This window comes from Cavia porcellus, unplaced genomic scaffold, assembly GCF_034190915.1.
Source record: "Cavia porcellus strain 051 isolate PalLab524CR breed Dunkin Hartley unplaced genomic scaffold, mCavPor4.1 scaffold_28, whole genome shotgun sequence".
Taxonomy (NCBI): domain Eukaryota; kingdom Metazoa; phylum Chordata; class Mammalia; order Rodentia; family Caviidae; genus Cavia; species Cavia porcellus.
In genome coordinates, this window is record NW_026947511.1 from 46,580,802 (window position 1) to 46,604,332 (window position 23,531).

General features: G+C 50.4%; 1 protein-coding gene across 1 annotated transcript in view; it reads left to right on the forward strand.

Annotated features, from left to right (window-relative positions):
• The window catches only part of Nudt3 (nudix hydrolase 3), a 71,737-nt gene that overhangs the window by 43,107 nt on the left and 5,099 nt on the right, over positions 1 to 23,531 (forward strand). Inside the window, exons 2-3 of the mRNA XM_063239038.1 lie at positions 6,567 to 6,677; positions 23,399 to 23,443. Coding sequence (XP_063095108.1) covers positions 6,567 to 6,677; positions 23,399 to 23,443 — 156 coding nt within the window. The remainder of the gene's footprint in view (positions 1 to 6,566; positions 6,678 to 23,398; positions 23,444 to 23,531) is intronic.

Here is a 23,531-nt window from a genome sequence, read left to right on the forward strand (position 1 = left end):
CTATGTAGTTCAGGCTGGCCTCAAACTGTTGGCAATCCTTCTGCCTCAGCCTCCCATGTGCTGGGATGGCAGGTGTGTGCCACCGTGCCTGGCTGTCAGTTCATTCTAAAACTGAAAAAACTAAAGTCTAGCAAGATGAAACTTTTTTTCCCCTTCATATTTGCATAGCTGGTGGGTGTTAGAGGCAACCTGGGAAGCCGTGTCCAATAGTTGCCCTGTAATGGACACCTCACACTTGCAGTTTAAAGCTGGGCGTTTGACCTGTGCTTACTCCATCGACACCACTGTGCGTTCACACCAAATGTCCTGGATGCATCTGGAGTGTGGAGGACACGGAGTGCAAGGCTTGGCCAAAGTCAGCTTCTCACCGTGGGGCGTGAACAGTGCCTGCCTGCAGCTCCCAGCCAGTGTGGGAGGATTATGCAGCTTGTGGATGTCAGGAATGTCCTCGACTCGTTGGTTTTAATAACCTCAAGAAACTGGAGCACTGTGACTATTTCATTCACTCCATTTGGCTTTAGAAATTTCCTAGGAAATAATGCTAGGCTTTCTTGTTCTAAGATATCTAAACTACACATAGGGTTTAAAGTGACATGCCGTCATTTGTATCGCACAGAGGCTTGTTACGTCCTGTACTTTGGGGACTCTCGCCTGGGAATGATACCCTTTTACCTAGTTAGTTAGGGTCCTTGGCTACCCTTTCTGTCTTCCCTGTCCTCTTCTCCCCTGTTTTCTGTCTGACAGAGTCCTGTAGAATTTCTGAGTTCCCCAGGCTGGGCTTGAACTTGCCATCCTCCTGTCTCAGCTTCCCAGCGTGCTGGGTTTACAGGCGCGCATCACCTTTCCTGGTATTCATAGATTTGCTTTCAGTAGATTATTTCACTTAATATTCCACTTTGCTCACCTTTTAAACATTTTGTAGGATCATTGAGTACAAGAAGTTGTGGCAGCTGGTTTTTAAAACAGTCTATGAAAAGAATACTGTAAAAAATAGTGAATTTTCACTTTATTTGGAATGCAAGCAGGTGTACATATTCTCTCTCTCTCTCTCTCTCTTTTTTTTTTTTAAGATCAGGGTCTCCCTATATAGTTGAGGCTGACTTTGAACTTACTGTGTAGCACACACTAGCCTCAAACTCATGGTGATCCTCCTGCCTCAGCCTCCCGACTGCTGGAATTACAGATCCGTGCCACCATACTCAGCCAGATACTAACTTTTATGTTGATTTTTTTTTTTTTCCCAAAAGGGACACATAAGCCAGGTATGGTGGTGCATGCATAGTGTGTATGTGCCACTGTCCTCTTTGGAAAATGGTAATATGTCTAAGCTGTGTGGATTATTAATCAGCCATTCCCGTGGTATAGATTATCATCACATGTAACCTAATTTCTCCTGGGAAAATCTTTCTAGAACTTGAACCTAGGAGCTCTGGAGCCACCTGCCCCCACTGCGTCCTCTGTGGTAGAATAGAGATGACCTGATGTCACTCAGGCGTTGCTGACACACATATTTCCCCTTGTGTGAATCTCATCATGGCTGCAGGATTCTGAGGGCCTCGCTCCCCAGATCCCTGGCTCTTTCCCTTCTTGGGTTTCATCCCACCTTTGCGTGATTTCCACTGGCGGTACTCTCGGACTCCTCGCTGCACCCTCAGGTCAGGTCGAGGCTGGGTCCCTGGTCCTTTCTGGCCCCCTTCTGCACGGCTGCTCCCCAGCCAGCCCACACCCCACAGTGTCCTGGCTCCCTTCAGGTCTGGGAACCTGGCCCTGGCCTCCAGGAGCAGGCCTGCCTGTCAGGGTGAGCTTTCTAAAGCCCAAATGGGTTAGGCAGTTTCTTTGCCGTATCAGCTTCATTGACTCCCCTTTGCCTTCAGGTTTTTATTTAATTAATTAGTTTTTGTCTTTTTGAGGCAGGGTTTCACCAGGTAGTCCAGGCCTTGTACTCACAGCAGTCCTCCTACCTCAGCCTCCCAAGTGCTGGGTTTACATACCCGGCTTTGTCTTCAGGTTTCAATCATGACTCCTTTTCAGTTCCTTTTTAAAAGAAGAATTGCTGGTCCCATCAGTTGCTGGTCCATTCTTTTGTTTGCTTAGCAGACATTGGCTGGCCGCCTGGCCGCAGGCTATGCCCTCTCTGCCTGTGTGTGTGGGTGAGCAGCTAAAACTCAGTCCCTCTCTTCCCGGTTACTGAGTGCCGAACGCAAGGCCTTCACACTGAACTGCATCTCCGGCCTGTTTAAACTTTATTTATTTTGAGCCAGGTCTCACTGAGTCCCTGAGTTGCCCAGCCTGGTTAAATTTGCAGTTCTCCTGCCTCATCCTCCCGCAGTGCCAGGTTACAGGCTGCTCCGTCCTACCCAGTAGCATCAGTTCTATTCCTCATCCCAGTTCCTGCCTGTGTTTTAGAGGCCTTTCGCTATGCTCAAATTCTCCGGTTGAGGCCCAGGATTGTGGCTTCACTGGCTGAAATCCCGCGTCTGTCCTTCTGTGGTGGCAGAGGGGAGAAACTGGATGGGCTTCTGCCGCCCTGGCCCTGGCCCCGACCCCGGCCCCGGTGCAGGAGAAATGACACCTGTCCCTTCTCTCATTTCCTTAGCCAGATGCTGGCCTGGCCCCCAGCAGCGAGGGCGGCTCATGGGGAAGTGCGGGGCACCTGGTGAGGCTGAGGGCAGTGAGTCACCTGCCTGCGCCCCAGGGCTGACGCCGTCCTGCCTTGCCCCTGCGTTACAGGCACCTGGACAGCACACGAGATGGTTCATGGCTTTTGTTGTTTTGGAATAAAAGTCCTTCTGGAGCTGGGGTTCTCCTAAAACTCTTACCATGCCACTCTGCCTTGCCCCAGCCTGGGTGAGGTGCCCCCAGGGCCTTGGCCAGCCCACCTGCATCCTGCAGTTCTCCACTGGGCATTCACTCAGTAGGGCACAGACTGTGCCTGTCACGTTGGGTGGGGATGGTTCAAGACAGGCTCTTGCTGTGCAGTTCTCGCAGGCCTTGACCTTCCTGTGTAGCCAGGCTGGTCTTGAACTCGCAGCAGTCCTGCTTCAGTATGCCCTGCCCTGGGCTCACAGGCGTGTGCCACCACACCGGGCTTGTGGGCATATTTTTAAACGCAGTGCTTACATACCCAACTATGTTAACGTTTGTTAGTGTGTACTTTTTTTTTTGCAAGGAATGTTTAAACAGAAGAGTTGGTCTCAGTTGCTGAAGAGAATGACCATGGCAGCGGGCCCGTCCATTCCTTCCTTCATTGGTACTGGAAATCAAACTCCTGACCTTATTCTGGCCAGGCGGCGCTGTGCTGCTGAGCTACATCTCTAGCCCCCTTTTTCTTTTGTGGGACTAGTATGTTACGTTAGTTTTTTAACTGAGTCATAGAAACTAAGGACTACCATTGGATGGGCGCCCCTTTGGGGTAGAACTGTAGGGGTGAAGTGGCAGCACTGCCTGCCTCAGCATTTATAATCAAGATGAAATTTATGTACATAAAATTGACCATATCAGCATGAGCAGTTTATTGGCATTAGAGACTGCTTATTTTTGAGCACATGTAGCCTTTTTTTCCCAGCTTTTTTTTTATTAGTGCATGTATGCCACTCGTAATGTTCCCATTCCTCGTGTGGAGCTGGTGCACATACATAACACATCTCAGTTCTTTCTCCTTTCCTTTCCCTTCCTTCCCTTCCCCTCCCTTTATCTCTTGGTCCCCTCCCTTTTAAAAAGACCTGTCTCCCTACTTCCTACTGTTGATCTTCTATTTTGCTTTTCATGTTTTGGATTTGTCACATAAGAAGTGTGGTATCTAAGCGTGTGTGTCTGGGTCATCTCAGTGTTACCCCCCACCCTGTCCTCTTGTGCAGCGTAGCTCTCCATTGCGTGTAGTGATCATGGCACCCGTTCGTTCCTCTGGTGATGGGAACGTGTAGGCATCTTCCAAGATTTAGTTACTTGAATTGTGCTGCCAGTGCCTCTTATTTGCGTTTAAAACACTTTCCTACCCCAAAACAAAACCAAGTACTTGTTACGTTACCCAGTTTCCCCTCCTGCAGCCCTGACAGCCAGCCTGCTCCGTTTGTGTGACTTTACCTCCTCTGCAGGTTCAGGTAGATGGAGCCGTGTGTTTCGCTCTTTGTCTGATTTCCTTCATGCAATGAATGTTTGCAGGCTTCACTGTGTCATTCACTTCTTCTTACAGCCAAATGCTAGTCTACTATTTGCACATACCAGGTTTGTTTTGTTTTGTTGGTGACCCTAGGGGAAACCAGGGCCTCCCTACTGACCTGCAACCCCAACTGTTGTGTTGCGTTTTGTTTTTAGACAGGGTCTTGCTATGTACTTCAGGCCAATTTTGAACTCATCATTTAGCCTAGGCTGGCCTCAACTTCCCTGTGATCTTCCTGCCTCAGCCTCTTAACGTGCTGGGTATCATCATGCCCAGCTGTTTTTGTTGGTTTTTTTGAGGCAGGGTTTCACTAACTCACCAGATTGCCCAGGTAGGGTTTGAACTTGGATCCTCCTGCCTCCAGCCTTTGTTGAGTGCTGGCATTACAAGCATGTTCCACCATACTCAGTCTGTATGCACATTTTACTTACCCATCCATGGTGGGCATTTGAGTTGTTTCTACCTTCTGGCTGCTGTGAGTAGTGGTGGTGTGTACATTTGTGTGCAAGTATTTGAGTACTTATTTTCAGTTCTTTTGTGTATATACCTAGGAATTTAATTACTGAATCAGTGATTTTGTGATTTTATACACACTTGTATATATATAAAATATATACAATGTATATATATGTATATATTTTATACATGTTTATTTATTTTGTACTACTGAAAATTAAAGCCAGGGCCTAGAACTCACTGCAATTCTCCTGCCTCAGCCTCCTGTCTGCTAAGATTACAGATGTGTTCCACCATGCCCAGCAAAAGTTTTAAATTTTTACAAGATCCAGCTTATTGTATGTTGTTGACATATAGGCTTTTGGTGTCATGTGTAAGAGTTTGGTTAGTCCCCAGTTGAGAAGAGTCACCCCTGTGTTTTCTTCTGTTTCTTAGTTTTATCTCTTATATTTAATTTGGCCCTTTGGAGAGGGGGAGACTTTCCCAGAAGGAAGTGAACCCAGGCCTGGTTTGTTCCATTTTGAGTTAATGTTTATGTACAGGGCGGGTGCAGTGGCCCAGCCTGCAGTCCCAAGCACTTGAAAGACAGAGGCAAAAGGATTGCCACTAGGTTGTGAGGTCAAGACCACCCTGTACTGCAGTGAGACCCTGTCTTAAAATAATTTTTTCATGTGTGTATGGTCTAAGGTCAGAGTCCAGCGGGAACTGTGCTTTTAATGGCAAAATTCACAAAGTTGCCAGTTGATTTCACAGAGCGATCACGTGGAGCACCCTTTGAGTGAACATATATCCCAGCCAGAGGCTGTGGATTATGTGGTATTTTAAATTCTTCCACGTGGCACTCATCAGAGGGGGAGGGAGCACACGCCTTGAAATAGCACTTGTAAATCTCAGGCGTCCTGGAGTCACAGATTCCCTTCTCCTAACCCCAAGGTCTGCTCTCCGTCCGAGGATCACAGGTTTCCTAGGTGAGTGTCAGTAGACTGTCATGGCCAGAAGGGCAGGGATTAAGGGCAAAGGCAGAATTCTTGAGGGCTGGGACTTGCCACCATCCACAAGGAGAAAGGAGATGAGCAGAAGATTACCAGGCAGAGGCAGGGGGTCGGGCAGGGCTGGAGAGAAAGCTGGGCAGCTCACTGACAGCGGTGGGCACAGAGCGCTCAGGAGAACTGTGGCCAGAGCAGGGATGCAGCCCAGGGTGGTCACGTTCGGTGATGCTTTAGGGGACAGAGGAGTGCTCCCTTAGTTCTGGAGATACTGTAGAGCTGCCAGACTCTGGCTCCAGCTGGGGACTTCAGCTGGCCTTGTTGAGGTTCCCTGTGTCCCAGAGAGGGTGAGGAAAGCAGCTGCAGGAGCACTCAGTTATTCCACCCTTGACCAGCTACTGGTGGTTGGAAGTAATAAAACTGTATTCCTTTTTGTTTTTCTTTTTTTAAAACTATATTCAGTATCAGTGTTTCATGTCTTTATTTGGTTTTCTGTTCCTGAATGAAATTTCCTGGTTGCAGAATGCCGGTGCCCTTGCAGCTGCTGGACGATCATGTGCTGTCTCCACCTTGGAGGACAGCAGCAGCGCAGGAGTGAGGGCTGTGGTGACGCCACCACGAGGGTCTCTTCTCTCGGCCAGCCTTGGGTGCTTGCAGGGTGGTTGGTCACATTTTTTATAATCTTTTAGTTGTCTTGCAAGGGAAGTGTTGTGAGGGCTTCAGAGAAAGGAGTCGAGGGGAAGACTGGCGGTGGGTGGGGGACACAGATGACCTGGAAGGCGAGGCATGAGTGAGGAGAGTGCACTGCTGTTGCCAGCAGATTCCTTTCCTGTCCTCTGCCGTGAGATGAGACGAAACAGCACTGGCTTGCTGGTGACTTCAGTGTTTGTGGCGTTCAGACTCCGAACATGTACCCTGCATCCTTTTCCATTTTTAATCCTCCCCTCTGCCCTCTGCAACTCTAGGTGCTGCTGGTAAGCAGTAGTCGCCACCCAGACCGATGGATCGTTCCTGGGGGAGGCATGGAGCCCGAGGAGGAGCCTGGCGTGGCGGCTGTCCGCGAGGTCTGTGAGGAGGTAGGTGCTCTGGCTTGTCACCATGCCCTGCACAGGAGGATGGTGCTGAGTGCTCTGTGCGCCTCCCCAGGGAGAGCAGGCCGAGTCGTCTCATGGTGGTGGCTATGTGCCGAGGTGCCTCACTCTTCTTGGTGGCTCCCTGGGGATCTCTTGCAGCATTGCTGTTACCTGTAGAGCAGGTCAGGTGTCAGCTGGCCCTCGGAATAGGAGGGACTGGCTGGGTTGGTGTGTGTGGCTCATTCTAGTGAACCTCAGGATGAGGAAGAGGACAGGCCCTTCTTTTCCTCTGCTTCCTGATTCCTCAGGTCAGAAGTGGCTAAAGCAGTGGTTGTGCTAACCAGAGCTGGTCATGGTACAGCTTGGAAAATAAGAGTATCTTCTTTTTTTATGTGTTTACATGTTGAGGAATGTGTATGAGTGCCCAGGCCTTACAGCTAGCTATTCCAGCTAAACAGAAGCCAAATCGTGGGCACTTTCTAGTTCCTTATTTCAGGAGCCTGGGGGAAGATGACCCATGGATTGCAGTTTAAAAACCAAGGGGAAGGAACTGATGTTTCTCCATAACCCATGCAACACCAGCTCTGCCACGCTCAGCTAGCACGTTCAGAGCTTCTAACTGAGGGGTGTAAGTTTTATCCCCCACGTAGTGGCCCTTGCACCCCTAGGTGGGTAGGATTTTATCTTTTTGTACAGGTAGTACTTTTTAATCCCCTTCTGTTTGATTCTTGGGGCATACAAAATAGCACTTAGGGCAGATCTGAATTCTGAGTTTCTCTTATTGAAGCGCCCTCACACTAACCTTCCTGTGGAACACTGTGGAATTGCTCCTTGTGCTGAGCTCCTGCAGTCTGCCCCTGGCACGTGTCTCTCCCCTCAAGTGTATCTGGTGTCTCTGATTAGACCATGCTATCTGCAGGCAGGGGCCACATTTCCCACGCAGACCCTTTCTGCTGGGGCTTGCACACGCCCGTGGAGGGGAGCCGGTAGCACCTGCAGCTGTGGTAGAGGCACAGTGGCTGGAGCAGTGCTGAAGAAAGGCCCAACTGCAGATTCAGAGTGCAGGAAACGACCTGGGCAGAGAGGACATGGAGGGCCTTTCGAGGTGGTGAGGCTGCCGGAAAGTACCAGCTGAAATCAAGAGGGGCATGAGAAGATCTTTGATCTGCGAACCGTCAAGGTGGCAGGGGCTAGGGCCTCAGTCATGCTCTAATCTCCGTAATGCAAGTTGTTTATATTGTGAGTTTTTTGTTTTGTTTTTTTGGTACCAGGCCTTGAACTTAGGACCTCATGCTTGCCAGACAGGAGCTTTGTTGCTCAGCCGTATCCCTGGCTTTATATTGTGACTTCTGTTAAACAGCTCTGTGTTTAATTCTAGATGTTTCCAGAGTTAGATGCTTACTGTAACACTAGAGAAAGTCTCCCATTAACTGAAACCAGGACCTTGGGCGACCAGTAGGATGCCCTGACCCTAGGCACCAAGCTGGCTCACGACTCCGTAGTGTCCCTGGCAGGTGGGAGTGGTGTGGAGCACGAGAAGACGGCAGTGTCCACCCACCGAAGGGTCTGCGTTAGTCCACTGTCACTGTGACAACACTTGAGCACCCCGTGTTGTCTGTTGCTGCCTCACACAGGGAGAAGCTTACTGTTTGGGTTCTCGGCTTTCAGGGTTTTGCCGCAAGGTTTTGGGACCTACTTGAGGCAGCGCCATGGCTGAGGAGGCTCTCTGTGAAGTTGATAAATGAGAAGATCAGGAAGAGACCAGGTCCCACTGTCCTGAGGGTCCCTCGTGACCTCACACTGGGCCTCACGCCTCAAGCATCTGTCACCTCTCCCTGCACTGAGCTGGGACTAGGCCCCGGAGGACATTGATGACCCCGGCTGTGGCTTGGTTTCCTTCCTAAAGTCTGCTTCCTCCCTGCAGGCTCATCTTGCTGCATGGAGCAGCGTGCTGGTGGGTCAAGTCACCCATGGCTCACACTGGGCCCTGTGCATACACTGTCGCGCCCCAGCCAGTGTGGTCTCCCTGTTGTTTCCAGCACACACAAGTGCTTAGTGTAGGAGATAGAGTCATGGATTGATCAGTAGGGCAGCCCCCAAAATGCAGTTGCGGCAGGTACTTCCAGACTGTCAGGAGCAGGAGTTCAGGACTCCTCAGGTCCCTGCTAAGTGGTAACGTGACAGTGCCAGAGCAGCTGCCCAGCTGGGTTGTTGAAGCTAGAAGCCTGGGTTGCAGTGCTTGGACAGACATCTGTCGCTGTGGGTGGGTGACAGTGGGCATGCAGCAGAGCTCGAGGAACCCATCACTCAGCCATTCTTCATGCAAGACCTGCACTCATCTCTCTCAGCCTCCTCTTCTATGTTTTCCCTGCTTTGAGCACCACTCACCTGGCAGTTGCTGTGTGTGTGTGTTTCATAGTCATTCTCCCATTCGCCCAGTTGGTTTTGCCTAGTTATAGCCCCCTGTAGGATGTCCCTGTGAGCAAAAGGGCTGCCACACCACTGTCTTCTGGTCCTTTTCTAGACAGCTGCCTCCCCTTGCATCAGTGGCTGTTGATCTGTGCTGCTCTGACCAGTGAGGTCATGAGCTATAAAACAGGCAGTGTGTGAGGAACTGCCGGCGCAGCCTCACCCAGAATCCTGGCCGTGGATAGTTGTAACATGTTCCTTAGTGATCAAAGCAGGATGGAACGCCATTTAGGATGTGAAACCATTTAGAGAGGAAGCAGTGTATTGTTGGATGCAATAACTGAGAGGTAGTTTCTGTCAGCTGCTCATGAGGCTGAGGAAGGACGATCCAAACTTGAGGCCCGCCTGGGCAATTTAGGGAGACCCTGTCTCAAGACTCAGAATTTTTTAAAAATGGTGAGGATATAGCTGAATGGTAAAGCACTGGAGTCCTGTGCGCGGTACGGAAGGGAGGGAGGGAGGGAAGGTCCTGAGGGGATCTCAGAGGAACGGAATTGGGGCTGAGCATTTGCATAAACAGCTTGTCACTTGCTGTGTGTCAGGCCGTCCTAAAGCCTTTTGCATGTGGTAGTTGTCCTACGGACCCTCTTGAGACTTGTCTACATTTCACAGGTGAGAAAAACCAGTGTTGGGAGATCAGTGAAATAAATTGTGTTCAGCCTGATGCAGTCAGGACTCGCATTTACTTTTGAATTCAGGGCCTCCAGTTGCAACACTTACATTCCTTTTTTATTTTGTCTTTTTGAGACAGAGTCCCATTATGGGGTTCAGGCTGGCTTTGGGCTCACTTTGTAGCCCAGGCTGGTTTCCAGCTTGCAAACAATCCTCCTGCCTCAGCCTCACAAGTGCTGGGATTACAGGCGTGCACCACTGTACCTGGCTAATACACACATTCCTAATGCTATGCTTCCTGAAAGGGTGTCTACCAAAATGTTTGCAGTGGCTGTCTTTGGTTGAGCTCATAGGTTATCATGCTCTCTGCATTGAGTGCATGTTTATAGTATTACTGGAGAAAAATTTGCTCTGTGAACCTGAATGAAATGAGATTATGGGCAGCAGCAGATCCCAGGGTGATCCCACCCAGCTGCTGTTCGGCTAGGCTTTAGAAATTGAGCTTATGAGCCAGATGTGCTGGTGTGGTGCACGCTTGTGGTCCTAGGCAGGAGGGTCTCGAGTTCAGGACCAGGGTGTTCAATAACTTAGAGAGACCCTGTCTCAAAATTTAAAAAGAAACATGTAAAAGGACTGGAGATGCAGCTCAGTGCAAAAGGCCTTGAATTCAGTCCCCAGTACTTAAAAACATCAAACCAGCCCCAAACCAAAAACTCCAGCATACTGGCTGAACTTCATAACCATAAATCTGTTGCGCTTCAAACAGTAGCAGCAACACGTAAAGAGAGGGCTCAAATATTCCCCTTTGTAAATAGGCCTTTTTAACACTTTAGCTCTTTATAATCAAATTCTGCCGTGATAAATGCTCACAAGGTTGGAGGGACCAGACTTTGTCCTGGGCCCATGCCAGGGTGGCACAGCATGAGAGCCAGTCTCCCTGCAGTAGGGAGGAGAAGCACTTCTCTGTGTGGTCTTTAGAGCTGTTCTTCTGGCTGGTTCAGCAGGACAGATGCAGCCTGTGGCTGACAGGGAGAAAGAGGGAAGCCGGGGCTGACTCTGCCATTCCTCTCACCTGTCACCACCCCTACATGTTCCCACAAAGGTAGAGGGTATCCAAAAACAAACCTTACAGCTGTGTGGAAGCCTGTGTATGCAGCTTCCTGATTAACCTGTGACCATAGGCCAAGCGTGGTGGTGCACACCTGTAATCCCAGCTCTTGAGAGGCTGAGTCAGGAGCACCGCTCTGAGTTCAAAGCCAGCCTGGGTTACAGTATGCTCAAGGCCAGCCTGAACTCAAAAGAGACAAAAACACCTGTGAACAGGAGAAAGGCAGCTGTGGTGTGCATGCCTGTAACCCCAGGAGGCTAGGGAGGGAGCATCGGAGTGGGAACCTCGGCTCGTGGCCTTGTCTCCAAGTAAAACATACAAGGGCTGGAGGCGGAGCTCTGCAGTAGAGCGTTGCCTAGCATGCATGAGCCTGAGTACATTCTCCATTGCAACAAGAATAAAAGCAAAACCCAGCATGCAGTGAGCTCCTAGGAGGGCCCCTTGCCCCGTGCCTGGCGCTGCGCTGCTCCGCAGCCCAGCGGCTCTCCAGCTGCAGCCCTGATGGGTGTATGCGCCAGATGGGACACACCTTCCGGGTTTGGTGTCTCAGACTTCCTGTACCTGACTGCTCACCCTCAGGGCTCTGTCCACTGTCCTGTGTGAGACAAGAATCTCCCGGCCTGCTGGACGGAACGGCTTTCAGTAAAGAAAGTGTCCTGGATGTGGTGTCACTGGCGTCCGTTTCCGCAGGCACTCTGGGTGTTTGCGCTCTCAGATGAGAACATAGCTGATGCCAAAGGGGTACAGAGTCACACACCTGTAATCTGTGCACCATGGAAGGCTGTGGCACGGGGATCAGAATTTTTATTTTGAGACAGGGTCTTGTTGCAGTGACGAGGATCAGGCTCAGTGAGCGCGTGTTCTGAGTTCCATCCCCAGTAACACACACGCAGTCCCGTGGTAAACTTTGTCTCAGTTCCTGTCGTGCAGCCCTGTCCCTGCAGAGGAGTGGTTGTGTTGTTTTTGCCCAGCAGGCTCTATGCAGCCCAGGGACTGTCACTGTCATTGTCGGGAGGGCAGGGCCGAAGTATCTTGTTACCTCAGAAGAGCACACTGAAAGTAGGTGACACTGGTGGTAATGAAAGAAGTTATCTTGTGGCTACTCCCCCCTGCACTCGGTGCCCTTTTTTAAGGTGCTTGTTTTATTTGTTTTTTGAGACAGGGTCTCGGCGTAGCTCAGGCTGGCCTCAGCCCCCACAAGCGTGCACACGCAGCTGGGCCTGCTGCCTTTTAGCTCATAAACACGATCGGCTGTATTTAGAACAGGGAAACCTAAAGGGTCGGTCGGTGTGGCTGCATTGCGTTTCCTGTATCTTGGTATCATTGTGAGCAGCTGTAAACAGAGGTAGGTGGTGGGTGAGTTATCACAGAGTTTATCAGGGAGCTAACACGATTGTTAACTCCTAAAACCAGCTGGGCACCGTGATGCACACCTGCAGGCCCAGCACCCGTAACACGCTGAGGCAGCACTGTGGATTCAAGCCCAGCCTAGGCAATTTAGTAAGACCCTCTCAGTAAAAAAAAAGCCTGGGCATGTAGCTCAGTGCAGAGGTCCTGGGTTCAATTTCCAGTACCACAAATGGAAGGGAGGAGCTGGGTGTGGTGGTAATCCAAGCATTTGGGAGGCAGGAGGATTGCTGCAAGTTTGAGGCCAGCCTGAACTATATAGCCTCCCCACCATCACCCCCAAAAGGAAGGAAGGATAAAGGATTATATCACACATAAAGTAAGGCCTATAACTTTTAGCCAGAAAAATGCAGCTGCTTTCCATAATGAATGTGCTACGACACTGTATACCTGTTTCTGTTACCACTCATAAACTAGAGCAGCATTGGGCACTAGGGTTAAAGTATTAACAGCAGATTTCCTGCCAGTGTGAGTGTGCAGCAGGGCTTTTGAAGACACCTGCAGAAGCGTCTCAGTGAGCCCCTGCTCCCTGCTGCGTCAGCATCCCTCCAGCGTTGGGCATGCCCCTCCTCTCCTCCCCCAAGAGCCACAAACACGCATCACTACAGTGCCTCAGGGGCAGTCATGCGTAGGGAAAAACGTGACGGGCAGAGGAAGGAGATTCATTCGGTCCCCCATACCCTCAATGCTTGGTCTCTCCTGCTTGGGGGGGTCGCTGGCGTCCGGACTGTTGCGCAGCAGGGTGGTGGAGGGCCCCCGCAGGGGCTTCACAGCAGCGCCTTCAGCCGCACCTCCGCCAGTGCCAGCCGCGGCACTGTTGGAAAGGAGAGTGCTCACGGTGCTTGGCTGGCCTTCCCACCTACCAGGGAGAGGAAAGGATAAGTGAGAAGACATGGGTTCCATCTCCTGGTCAGCAGAGAAATGCAGATATCAGAAAGCTGGGATTTACCCTGCCGTGTTATCCAAGATTCACAAACTAGTTCTCAGCAGGCTTGGTGACCTGTGACTGTAATCCTAGCACTTGGAGGCTGAGGTGGGAGGAGCGCAGTTCAAGGCTAGCTTGGGCTGTATCACAAACTCAGCATGGACCGTATGGTAAAACCCTCTCAGAAAACAAGAACAGACGCCTGGTTGGGTGGTGCACGCCTATTGTGACACACTTTGAGAGACAGTTAACTGCGAGTTTAAGCCCCACGTGGACAGTTTAGCAAGATCCTGTATCAAAAAAGGAGAAGGCTGGGCTAGCGCGCTCAGTGGTGTGCACCCCTATTAGGTCTCAAGTGCCATGAACATGCACCTGATTCTGTCAGTGCTGCTGCAGGAGTGGCACTGTGTACTGAGCTCCTAGGGTTGGTGGTGCGTTCTTGGCCCTGCACAGTGGTCAGGTGAATGCTTCCGATTCAAGTCTTGTTGTGCCTGCAGCCTGTGGCCTGGCCCCCTCCTTCCTGGACATCAGTCCTGTCCCTCTCTGCCTGGACCCCCTAGGACTTTCAGCTTCACTGCATCTTATGGAAGCTGTCGTGACTTTCTTGGCTGGTGTGTAAGTGGTCTTCCACACCAAGACAGTGTAAGTTTCAGGAATCTTTCCTGTATGCAGCATATGTGCAGCTTTTTGGAATTTTTTTTTTTTTTGTCTTTGTTTTCTTTTTTATCGATACCGGGGATCAAACTCACGACTGCCTGCTTGCAAGGCAGGTGCTTATGCCGCTGAGCTAAATCCCCAGCCCCACGTGCAGCTTTTTTTTTTTTTTTTTTTTTTGTCTTTTTTCTTTTTTGTCGGTATCAGGGATCGAACTCACAACCGCCTGCTTGCAAGGCAGGTGCTTATGCCGCTGAGCTAAATCCTCAGCCCCCATGTGCAGCTTTTTGAGACAAGGGCTTGTCATTTAGCCCAGGCTGGCCTCGAACTTGGAACCACCCTCATACCTCAGCCTCCCAGGTGCTGGGATTACAGGCCTGTGGCACCACCCCAGCTCTACAGTATTCCTTAGTGTGGACATTTAAAAACAGAAAAGAGAAAGAGTAAACTTGAATGTTTTCACAGCACTAGTCACATTTCGATGTGTTTATTTCCTGCCATCTGGAGTTTTGCCTGTGGACCACCGCGTTCAGAGGGTATTCTCCAGTGTCGGGTGCGGGGGAGCTGGGGGCTTTGTGGAAACATGAGGGGCCCAGGGTTACCTCAGTGGCACAGCCGCCTGCTTGGCAGGCCCATGGTCCTGAGTTCAGTTCCTGTGGGCAAGAAGTGTGTGAGGAGGTGGGTTTTCTAACCTTTCTCCCTGCTGTCATGTGCTACCATCCCGGCTTTATTCAGATGCTCCAGCTCTTTGGCCCAAAGGGCCCGTGTCTCCTCTGGCACCTGTGCGGACATAACTGGCTGTGTCTTCTGACATCTTTGCTCTTGGTTCTGTCGCACCCCAGCATCTTCATTCACAGGCACAGAACCACGTATTAGACCTTTGTCAGCGCCTCACCAGCAGCAGGAGTTAGAGCACCATCGAGAGCGCTGTGATGGGCTGTCAGAGTGCACACTATTACCACGCAGGATCATCTGCAGGTGGGGGGCAGGGGCAGGTCTGCTGCATGGTCCCCACTGCATGGGCCGGCGTCTGAAGGGGTCCTCAGAGCTGGTGAGAGAACCTTTCAGGAGGGGGGTGGAGACCCACAGGGAGTCCCTGGAAATGGCTTTATCTGAACTCTGGTTTTTAAGTTTTTAACAGCTCCAGAGTTTGTGCAGAACTGCGAATTTAGTAAACAGCACTGTGAGAATGCAATGCGTGGCTTCCTGACATAGCCACCTGTCCTTCCCTGCGGACCTCCCCATAGCTCATTTCAAGCCTTTGCTTTTGTTGTAATGTTTTCGGCTTTGAAACCCTGATCTTGCTTTTCTTAGAGGTTTTTTTGTTGTTGTTTTGCTTTGTTTTTGAATTACGTAGAGTATTTGAGTTCAGTCCCCAGTACAAAAAAAAAAAAAAAAAAATCCGATGGGGAAAAGCTGCTGTGAAGAGGAGTGGCTCGTGTCTGCCCACAGAGCTGTTTGCAGATGGCGGGGTTCTCACAGGGGTAGAAGACACTGCGCACAGTTCCTCTGTGACCCGTGAGACTGTCAGATGAGAGCTGCTGGTGTCTGTTATGTGGGCCCTGTTGCTGGTGAGGTGACATTTATGAATTTAGAAACTGTGTTAGGTATTGCTCGCCGTCTAGCAAAATTTAAAATAAGAGGGATCCTTTGACGAATTCGTGCAGAGTACGCCCTGCTCCGTAATCTCCAAGACCTCGGCTGCCGAATCCGAGGCTGGGACACTGTTACTGGGCCCATAGCTTGAGTAACTCCTTTTTCAGTGGTGGCTGTGGTACTGGGTATCAGGACTTTTGCCCCAGGCTGTATTCGTAGGTCCCTCTCCCCCACTTCCCTCCCTCTGGTCTTGCTAAATTTGCTAGATTGGGCTTGAACTGGGGGCCCTCAGAACTGAAGTTACCGGTGTGCACTATCACGCCAGCAGTTTTTGTTGTTGTTACTGGGGCTCAAACTCAGGGGCTCACACTTGCCAGGCAGTGCTGTCATCCCAGCCCCATGCCAGCTTTCCCCCCACGCCAGCTGCTGAATGACCTTCTCTAGTAGATTTCCACCACCCTGGTTTTATTGAGGTTTCTCCTGCATCACTATCTGTACTGATTCCCTCACTCTTTACCCACCAGTGTTGAATCCCCTGGCGTCCTTTGCCTTTCTTTCCTTATCTGCCTCTTCAATCTCTTCACTCAGTTTAGCTGTGTTGTCACCCAGCATTGAATGCCACCTGTTGATGAATAGTTAATTGAGTGGCGAAGTGTAGAGATTAGAATCTGCTCTGGTGGAGAGTCTAGTACTGTATTTGAACTAGTTTTTGTTGGAGCCCTGAGCAGAGGTTGAATTACTGGGCTAGGAGCCAGCTGCCTTCTGCTAACTGAATGGAGTCCAGAAGAGTCTTCACAGTGGTGGTATCTGCTCTCCCATCCCCCACGTTCCAGGAAAGGCTGCAGTGCTCGGGGAGAGTCCGCGACCCATCGCACGCTGGTTCACAGTGGTCCTGGCACATACTGAGCACACTGTTCACCTCCAGAGGCAGTGACCAGTGATCATTAAGGTGCCAAAAGCCACTGTGTTGAGCTGTCTGCTGCTGCCGGCTGAGCTGCCCCTGGGCAAGCTGCCCCTGGGCAAGCTGCCCGCTACAGTGCTCTGCAATGTGGACGTGGGTTGGACACAGGGACGCTGAGTCGGGCTCAACTGGGGAAGGCTCAGTGTCTAGGTGGCCATAGTCAGTGTAACGCCTGCATAATTACACTTAACTAGTTAATAGACCTGGACCAAAGAGAAAGTAAAACTTCACAAATTGATCTCCTTTTTAAATGTTTTCAAGCATAGTATCCTAAATGACCAATAAGGAGGGGTAGAAAAAGATACATCAGGTAGCTATTAATGAAAAGAAAACTGAGATAGTAATAATAATACAGAATTTAGGTTAAAAACATTTAAAGAGTTGAGTGTGATAGCACACGCCATCATCCCAGCACTCAGGAGGCTGAGGCAAGAGGATCCCTGCAAGTTGGAGGCTAGCCTGGGTTACAAGTGAGTTCAAGGCCAGCCTGAACTGCATAGTGAGACCCTGTCTCAAAAAGTCCACAAAAATCAGAGTGACGTTTCATATTGCCAAGACAGTAGAAGTATCACGAACTTGTGCACACTTAGTATATCTTTATCTACATAAAGCAGAATTCAACAAGGGAAAAAGAACAAATCAGCAGTACTGAAGACTGTAAACAGCTCATTTAAGCTAAGCAAGGTGACACACACGTAATCCCAGCACTCTGGAGGCTGAGGCAAGAGAATCGCTGCAGGTTTGAGGACAGCCTGGGCTACATAATGAGACCCTGTCTCAGAATGACTAAAAATAAAGTTTAAATCTGTTTAATACTGTTAACAGAGGTAAACAGCAAGAAAAGTAGAGTGGTTAAATAACGGCATTTACAAGATTAAGCCAATAGCTATATCTGGAGATAACCTTGCACCCAACAAAGAATAGTTTCCAAGCATACATAGAAGGGTTACAAAAATTAGTCATGTATGACCTCATAAAGGAAATATTAAATGCTCCAGAGCGTCAGCATTGCAGGCTTTTTACACTGCAGTGAAAGGCAGTCAGGTTAGAGATCAGCACCAGAGCCAACTTGGAAAAGAGAAATGTGTGTGAAGGACCCCTGAGTGAGAGCCTGGAGGAAGGGAGTCCAAGCCGCTGTGAACCCGCTCGGCTGCCCTCGCAGTGCTCAGTCAGCTCGGGGACCCGAGAGGTGATGGTAGACAGCAGGACAGACACTGGTGCTCACCTGTGATCCCAGCACTCAGGAGGCTGAGGCCAGTGACTTAGCAAGGTCCTGTCTCAAAACACAACAGGCAAGGGCTGGGGTGTGGCTCAGCGGCACAGCGCCTGTCTGGCAAGCGCAAGGTTGTGAGTTTGATTCTCAGTGCAATTTACAAAAAAAAAAAAAAAAAGAAGCTAGAAAAATCAGGAGTAAGCCTCTAAAAGAATAAAGAGATGGAAATAACAAAGGAGGGGACAAAAATTAATAGGAAAAATAAAGAAACAATCCACAGAATGAAAATTATTTATCTAAGAAAATAGTCAAGCTTTTGGCAGGACCAATAAAAAAACAAGAGAACAAATAAGGAACCAAAAAAAACCCCCATGATTTTAAGTTATGAGGATATTACAAGGCTATAGTTTATTTGGAAATGTTGACAAAGTTTTTAGACTGAAACTATCCTGAGTTACTTCTTGATTTACTTCAGATAAAATAATCTAAAACTGGACCTGCATAGGTAGTGCGTGCACTAATCCTACTACTCTGGAGGCTGAGACAGCAGGATTGCCATGATTTGGAGGCTACACAGTGAGACCGTCTCAAAAAAAAAGGAAAAGAAAAAATTGTCAGTCTATGTATGGCTCATTAGTCCTTTAAAACATTAGTAATCACTCTCCTATCTTGCCAAAAATGCCACAATCAGACTAGATAAAGTTTTAGCAAAATTTCTGAAATACGTTCCTCTGTGGGGTGAGGGTGCGTGCACACCTTGGGAATCTAATCTACGGCCTAGTGTGCTAGCCAGTGCTCTGCCATTGGGCCACGCCCCTGCCCCTGGTCTCTGAGGCCTGTGACCTAAAGCGGTTCCAGAGAGGGAAGGCAGCCTCCATACTACCAGTGTGAAGCTGGTGTGGGTCCCCCTGAGGCACAGGCACAGCGGCTGCAGCTGTGCAGCCTCCTGTACAGCCATGCCCTCTCCCAGTGCCATGTGAAAAGTAGGGCCAGGGAGCCTGCTGGCAAGTGCAAGGTCGTGAGTTCGATATCCGGTACCAAAGAAGAAGTGACATGGTGGTGTTCCAGTAAGACTTTTATTTTCTCAGGAAAACCAGCATCAGAATTGATTTTTGCCAACGACCAGAGTTCACAGACTCCTGATCTGGGAAAGAACAATAAATTCACACTTAGGAACATATTTGTCCAAGTCCAGAGTAAAAATGTATTAAAACTTAACACCAGTTCATTGTTTAAAAAAAAAAAACACTCAGCGAACTAAAAAGTACTTCCTTGCCAGTCATGGAGGCTCATGCCTATAATCCCAGCACTTGGGAGGCTGAAACAGGAGAGCTGCCACAATTTTGAGGCCAGCCTGGACTACATAGTAAGACCCTATCTCAAAAACAAAAGGGAAACTTTGTTTTTGTTTTTGGGTTTTTTGTGGGGTTTTTTTTTTTTTTTTTGTCCTTTTGAGACAAGGTCTTGCTATGGAGTTCAAGCTTGCCTTGAGCTCACTTTGTAGCCCAGACTGGTCTTGACCTTGCAGTGATCCTGCCTCAGCCTCCCAAGTGCTAGGATTACAAGCCTGCTTCCCCATGCCCATCTCAAAAGGACAACTTTGTTAACATGTGTATTTCTGAGACATTTTCCAAAGCAAGCCTGCTTTCACAGCATTCCCTTGGCAGCAGGAAGGAGTAGGTGTGCCTGCTGGAATGCTGCCCTGTAGTACCGAATGGAGACCCTGGCCTCTGCAGGGGAAGCTTTGAGACGGAGCCTGTCTCCTCGGGTGGAGGGCTATTAGTCTTCCCAGCAGCCGGTTCACTGAGAGCAGCTTTTAGGCAGATGATAAATACCAGACTGAAGTGGCATCAGTGCCCCGGTGTGTGTGTGGTGGTGTATGTGGCCCCCCCCAACCCCATGTGAAGTCCTGACGTCGGCCACAGCCACGCAGGAGCTCCCGCAGCTCTCAGTGTCACCTCTGGGTCACCTCTCACTGGCCCTCCCGGCTGTTCCACAGTCATGAGGTGCCGCAGCAGCTCTCCGTTTCAGGGCTCCCTTGACCCACAAGGAGGCGAGGGCTGTCTTTCGGGGCAGCCTTCTAGAAAGGTGGGAGAGTTCCCTGCAGGTCTCCAGGCCGCATCGCCCCAGCAGGCCTGGCCAGGCCTGGCTCCTGTGCAGCCACCTGGACAGGCTCTGGGACTTCAGTAGCCCGGAGAACAGGCCGGTGCCCAGAGGTGAGACCACGTCAACTGTCAGAGGGTCAGCCACCAGGACCAGTAGGGTGGGGGTCACACCAGCACTGTACCCCAGAACCCCTGTCCACGGGCAGCCTCAGCCTCCCTGGTCAGCCCAGTCCTCCCCAGGTGGCCTTTCAGTCCATGATGAAGCTCCCCCAAGGCAAATGAGACTCATGGTTCCTTTTTTTATAAGACGGGCGGGCAGTTGCTTACATGACTTCTAATGCGAGGTACTAGAACTAACTGTGTGCTCTGACATCGGAGGACACACTTACTGTTGGCTGAGTGATGACAGCAGAGTGCTATTGTGAAATGTCACTGTCCTTCATACTTATAGCACAGATGCCGAAATGGCCTCGAGTTGGGGGCCCTCCAGACTGACTGAAATGGTGACAGCCCCCCCATGACTTGAGAGCAGTGGGGCCCACCAGCACCCTGCCTGGACCGAAACTCTGAAGCCCTCGAGTGGTGCCATTCCCAGCAAGGAGCACATACCTGTCACATGAGGCCAGACCCTCTCTGACCTGTGTGCCTGAGTCATGTGCGTGATAAAAATAGCCCCTCTCCTGTTGCAGGTGGCAGCCTGGGGAGAGAACAGGAAGTAGGGTTCACCCTGAGTCCGGAGCTTTGTGGAAACGTCAGTAGTGCAGGGAACAGCGTCCTGGAGGAGCTGCTGGGAAGCTCTGTCTCTTATCCCTGCCCGCTGAACTGCCCTCTCTGCCTCTGTCTCCCCTTTTCCCTGTCAGCATGGAGCCCAGGGTCTTGTCCACCTGCCCTACCACCCCCAGCCCTGGAATCTTTCTTGCGGTTGGACTCTTCCTAAGAAGACAGCTAAATCTCAGTTCTAGAAACTACCAACAGCGGAATATGTTTCTACTTTTTATTGTAAAATTATTGGTAGGACTACTTGGTTTGGACACACGATCTTGCTATGTAGGTTAGGCTGGCCTTCAACCAGATAGCCCAGTCTGGCCTCAAACTGGAGACAATTCCTCCTGCCTCAGCCTCCCAAGTGCTGGGATTACAGGCATGGACCACCATGCTTGATAGACCCACAGTAAATTAGTAGTAGTCTAAAATCTGAAAAAAGGGCTAGGGATTTAGCTCAGTGGCGCAGGCACCTGCCTGGCAAGTGTGAAGTCATGAGTTTGATCCCTGGTACCTTAAAAAAAAACCCACTAAAATCTGAAAGAAGGCTAAGGACAGACTTGTACAAGGTGAAGTTTAAGGTGAAAGTGACTATCGCTGAAATGTTGGTATGCAGGTGGTGGCAGCGTTTGCTCTCCCGAATTGCTTCTGACAGTGTGGGTCATGTGTGTTGATGTTGAATGCCAAAATTACGATTAAACAAAGACTTTAAATTATATCAAGTTGCCATAATAGCAAGCTGATGTGTTCCCTTAAAGTTTGAAGACTATTTGCTTTTCTAAATTTGGGGGGCGGCTGGAGATTGAACCCCAGGGTCCGCACTCCAGGCCACTTCCCCGGCTCTTGTAAAATTCGATCGATCAGTTGGTTGGTTGAGCCGGGTCTGGATAACCTGCCCCAACTGGGCTTGAACTTTCAGTCCTCTTGTCTCAGCCTCCCAGAGTGCTGGGATTATAAGCATGCACCACCACGTCCAGCTTAAACTTACGATTTCTTTAAGGAAAATGAAGTCAGCTGCTAAAGACAATGCTCTCTCCACTGTACAGGAGAAGTCCCAGCGCCCCAGAGCCGGCCTGTGCGGCAGCACGGCAAGCACAGCGGGGCTGCTCCGGCTGCCTGGGATCTGAGCTGGAGCAGGCTCTCGGCCCCGCTCACGGCCTGCCCTTTCTGCTTGTTCAGGCAGCTTCCTGGGTTAGCTCATGAGATGAAGGCTCACTAGTTTTAGTTGGTTTTTCTGAAGGGCAATTATTTCTAAAAATGTAAGAGAAGCATTTTAAATAAGAAAAGGCAGACATTTTTATTCAAGCAGAGCAAAGCCCCGTGGGTGGATGGATGTAAAGAATGGAGATAAAGCAATAGAGAAGCAGGCGTGTTGGCAGCAGAGGGAAAGAGCTCCTTGGCAGATAGCGGAGATTAATCTAAAATGGAAGCCTTCCGGAGCCCGGGCCTCTCAGTCAGCTTCTGTTGTTTCTGTTAATGTCTCTTAAGAGTTGCAGTGCTTTTGAAAGTTTGTTCATTCTTTATAAACTTACTGAGTACTACTGTGTTTAAAAGTATACTGCCGTAGGTGTGGTGGTGCACACCTGCACTCCCAGCACTCAGGAGGCTGAGGCAGGAGGATTGATGTGAGTTTCGGAGACCAGCCTGGGCTCCTTAGTGAGACTCTCTCTCAAAAAAGACTTAAAAAAAAGTACATTGCCTTAATTTTTAACTTACTACACAAATAACATGGCAGTAATAGAATACAAGTCCTGACATATCCAGGCAAGCACTTTTGGGGGTTTTTCTTTGCCTCATTTCTCATCTCTTTGCTCTCCACACTTAATATATAAACAGCAGACACCGAAGAGAGACAGCCCGGCCCAGGAGGGAGCTGGATGGTTCACAGATCAGAGACACACAGCACTGCGGGGCAGCAAGGGAAGTCAGCCTGCCTGGGCGTGGGGGCTGTGTGGGCCCTTGGGAATCGGGGAGCCCAGGTGGCCTCCCGAAATGGGATTGGGAGCAAGTGGAAGGAAGCATGGAGAGCTGAGGGTTTGCCCACATCCTCCCAGGCCCTGCCTGCCCTGGTGAGCTGGGGAAGCAGGCAGGCCATGCCAGCTGAGAGCCGAGTCAAAACTGCCCGGCCCCTGGGCCCGAGGCCAGAGGTGCAGAGGAGAGGGGAGGGACAGGACGTGGGCTTGGGGTGGGGCCTTTGCTAAGCAGCCCAGCGTGCTCCAGGCCAGGCCTGGCGGGATGGACACTCCTGGAAACAGGTGGATGTGAGAAGGACAGAAGGCGGCATGAGAAACAGCCTGGTGCCCTTGAAGGTCAATGGATGAGTGTCAACTGGAGAGCTCGTCTGTACTGTGTCAGACACAGAGGGAAAAACTGACGATGCTGATGTGTGACAGGGCCTTCACTAAGGGCATCTGGGCGTGGCGACCCCCGCCTGTGATCCCGCACTTGGGAGCAGGAGATGGAGAGTGCAGAGCCAGCGTGGCTGTCCCCGGAGGGGAGGACGCCTGCAGGTCCTCGGGCCGCTGCACACAGCTCGGCGCCACGCTCACCTGTGTGTGGCCCTCGTAGTGCCATCTGCGCTGTGCCATCCTGCCTGTGGCTGCCCCACAGCACCTCCGCCCTCCCCATCCCTATTAGCTGCCATACGTGTGTGCTGCACGCATGAATTAATGAAGTACTCAACACTGAGAGGTATTTGTGGCACAGCGTCATTGCTGTGGATGGTCAGCCGTGTTTGCGTGGGCAGTCCCGGCTGTGACCACTCCGGGTATGCTGTGACCCTGGAGCTGGAGGCCGCCCGAGCTCTAACAAGCTTTTCATTTCTTTTTCACACAAGACTGCTGAGGAAAACTTGGGATTAGGCCAGCAAGGTAGCAAGCCCAGCGTGCTAACTTCTCTTTTTACCTTTTCAGGCTGGAGTGAAAGGGACGCTGGGAAGATTAGTTGGAATATTCGAGGTGAGTCTGTTGGCATCTTGGGTCCCTGTGCGGGAAGGAGGCTGGCAGGCAGAGTGGCCCTGAGGCGGACACTGTTCCCTCTCCATTC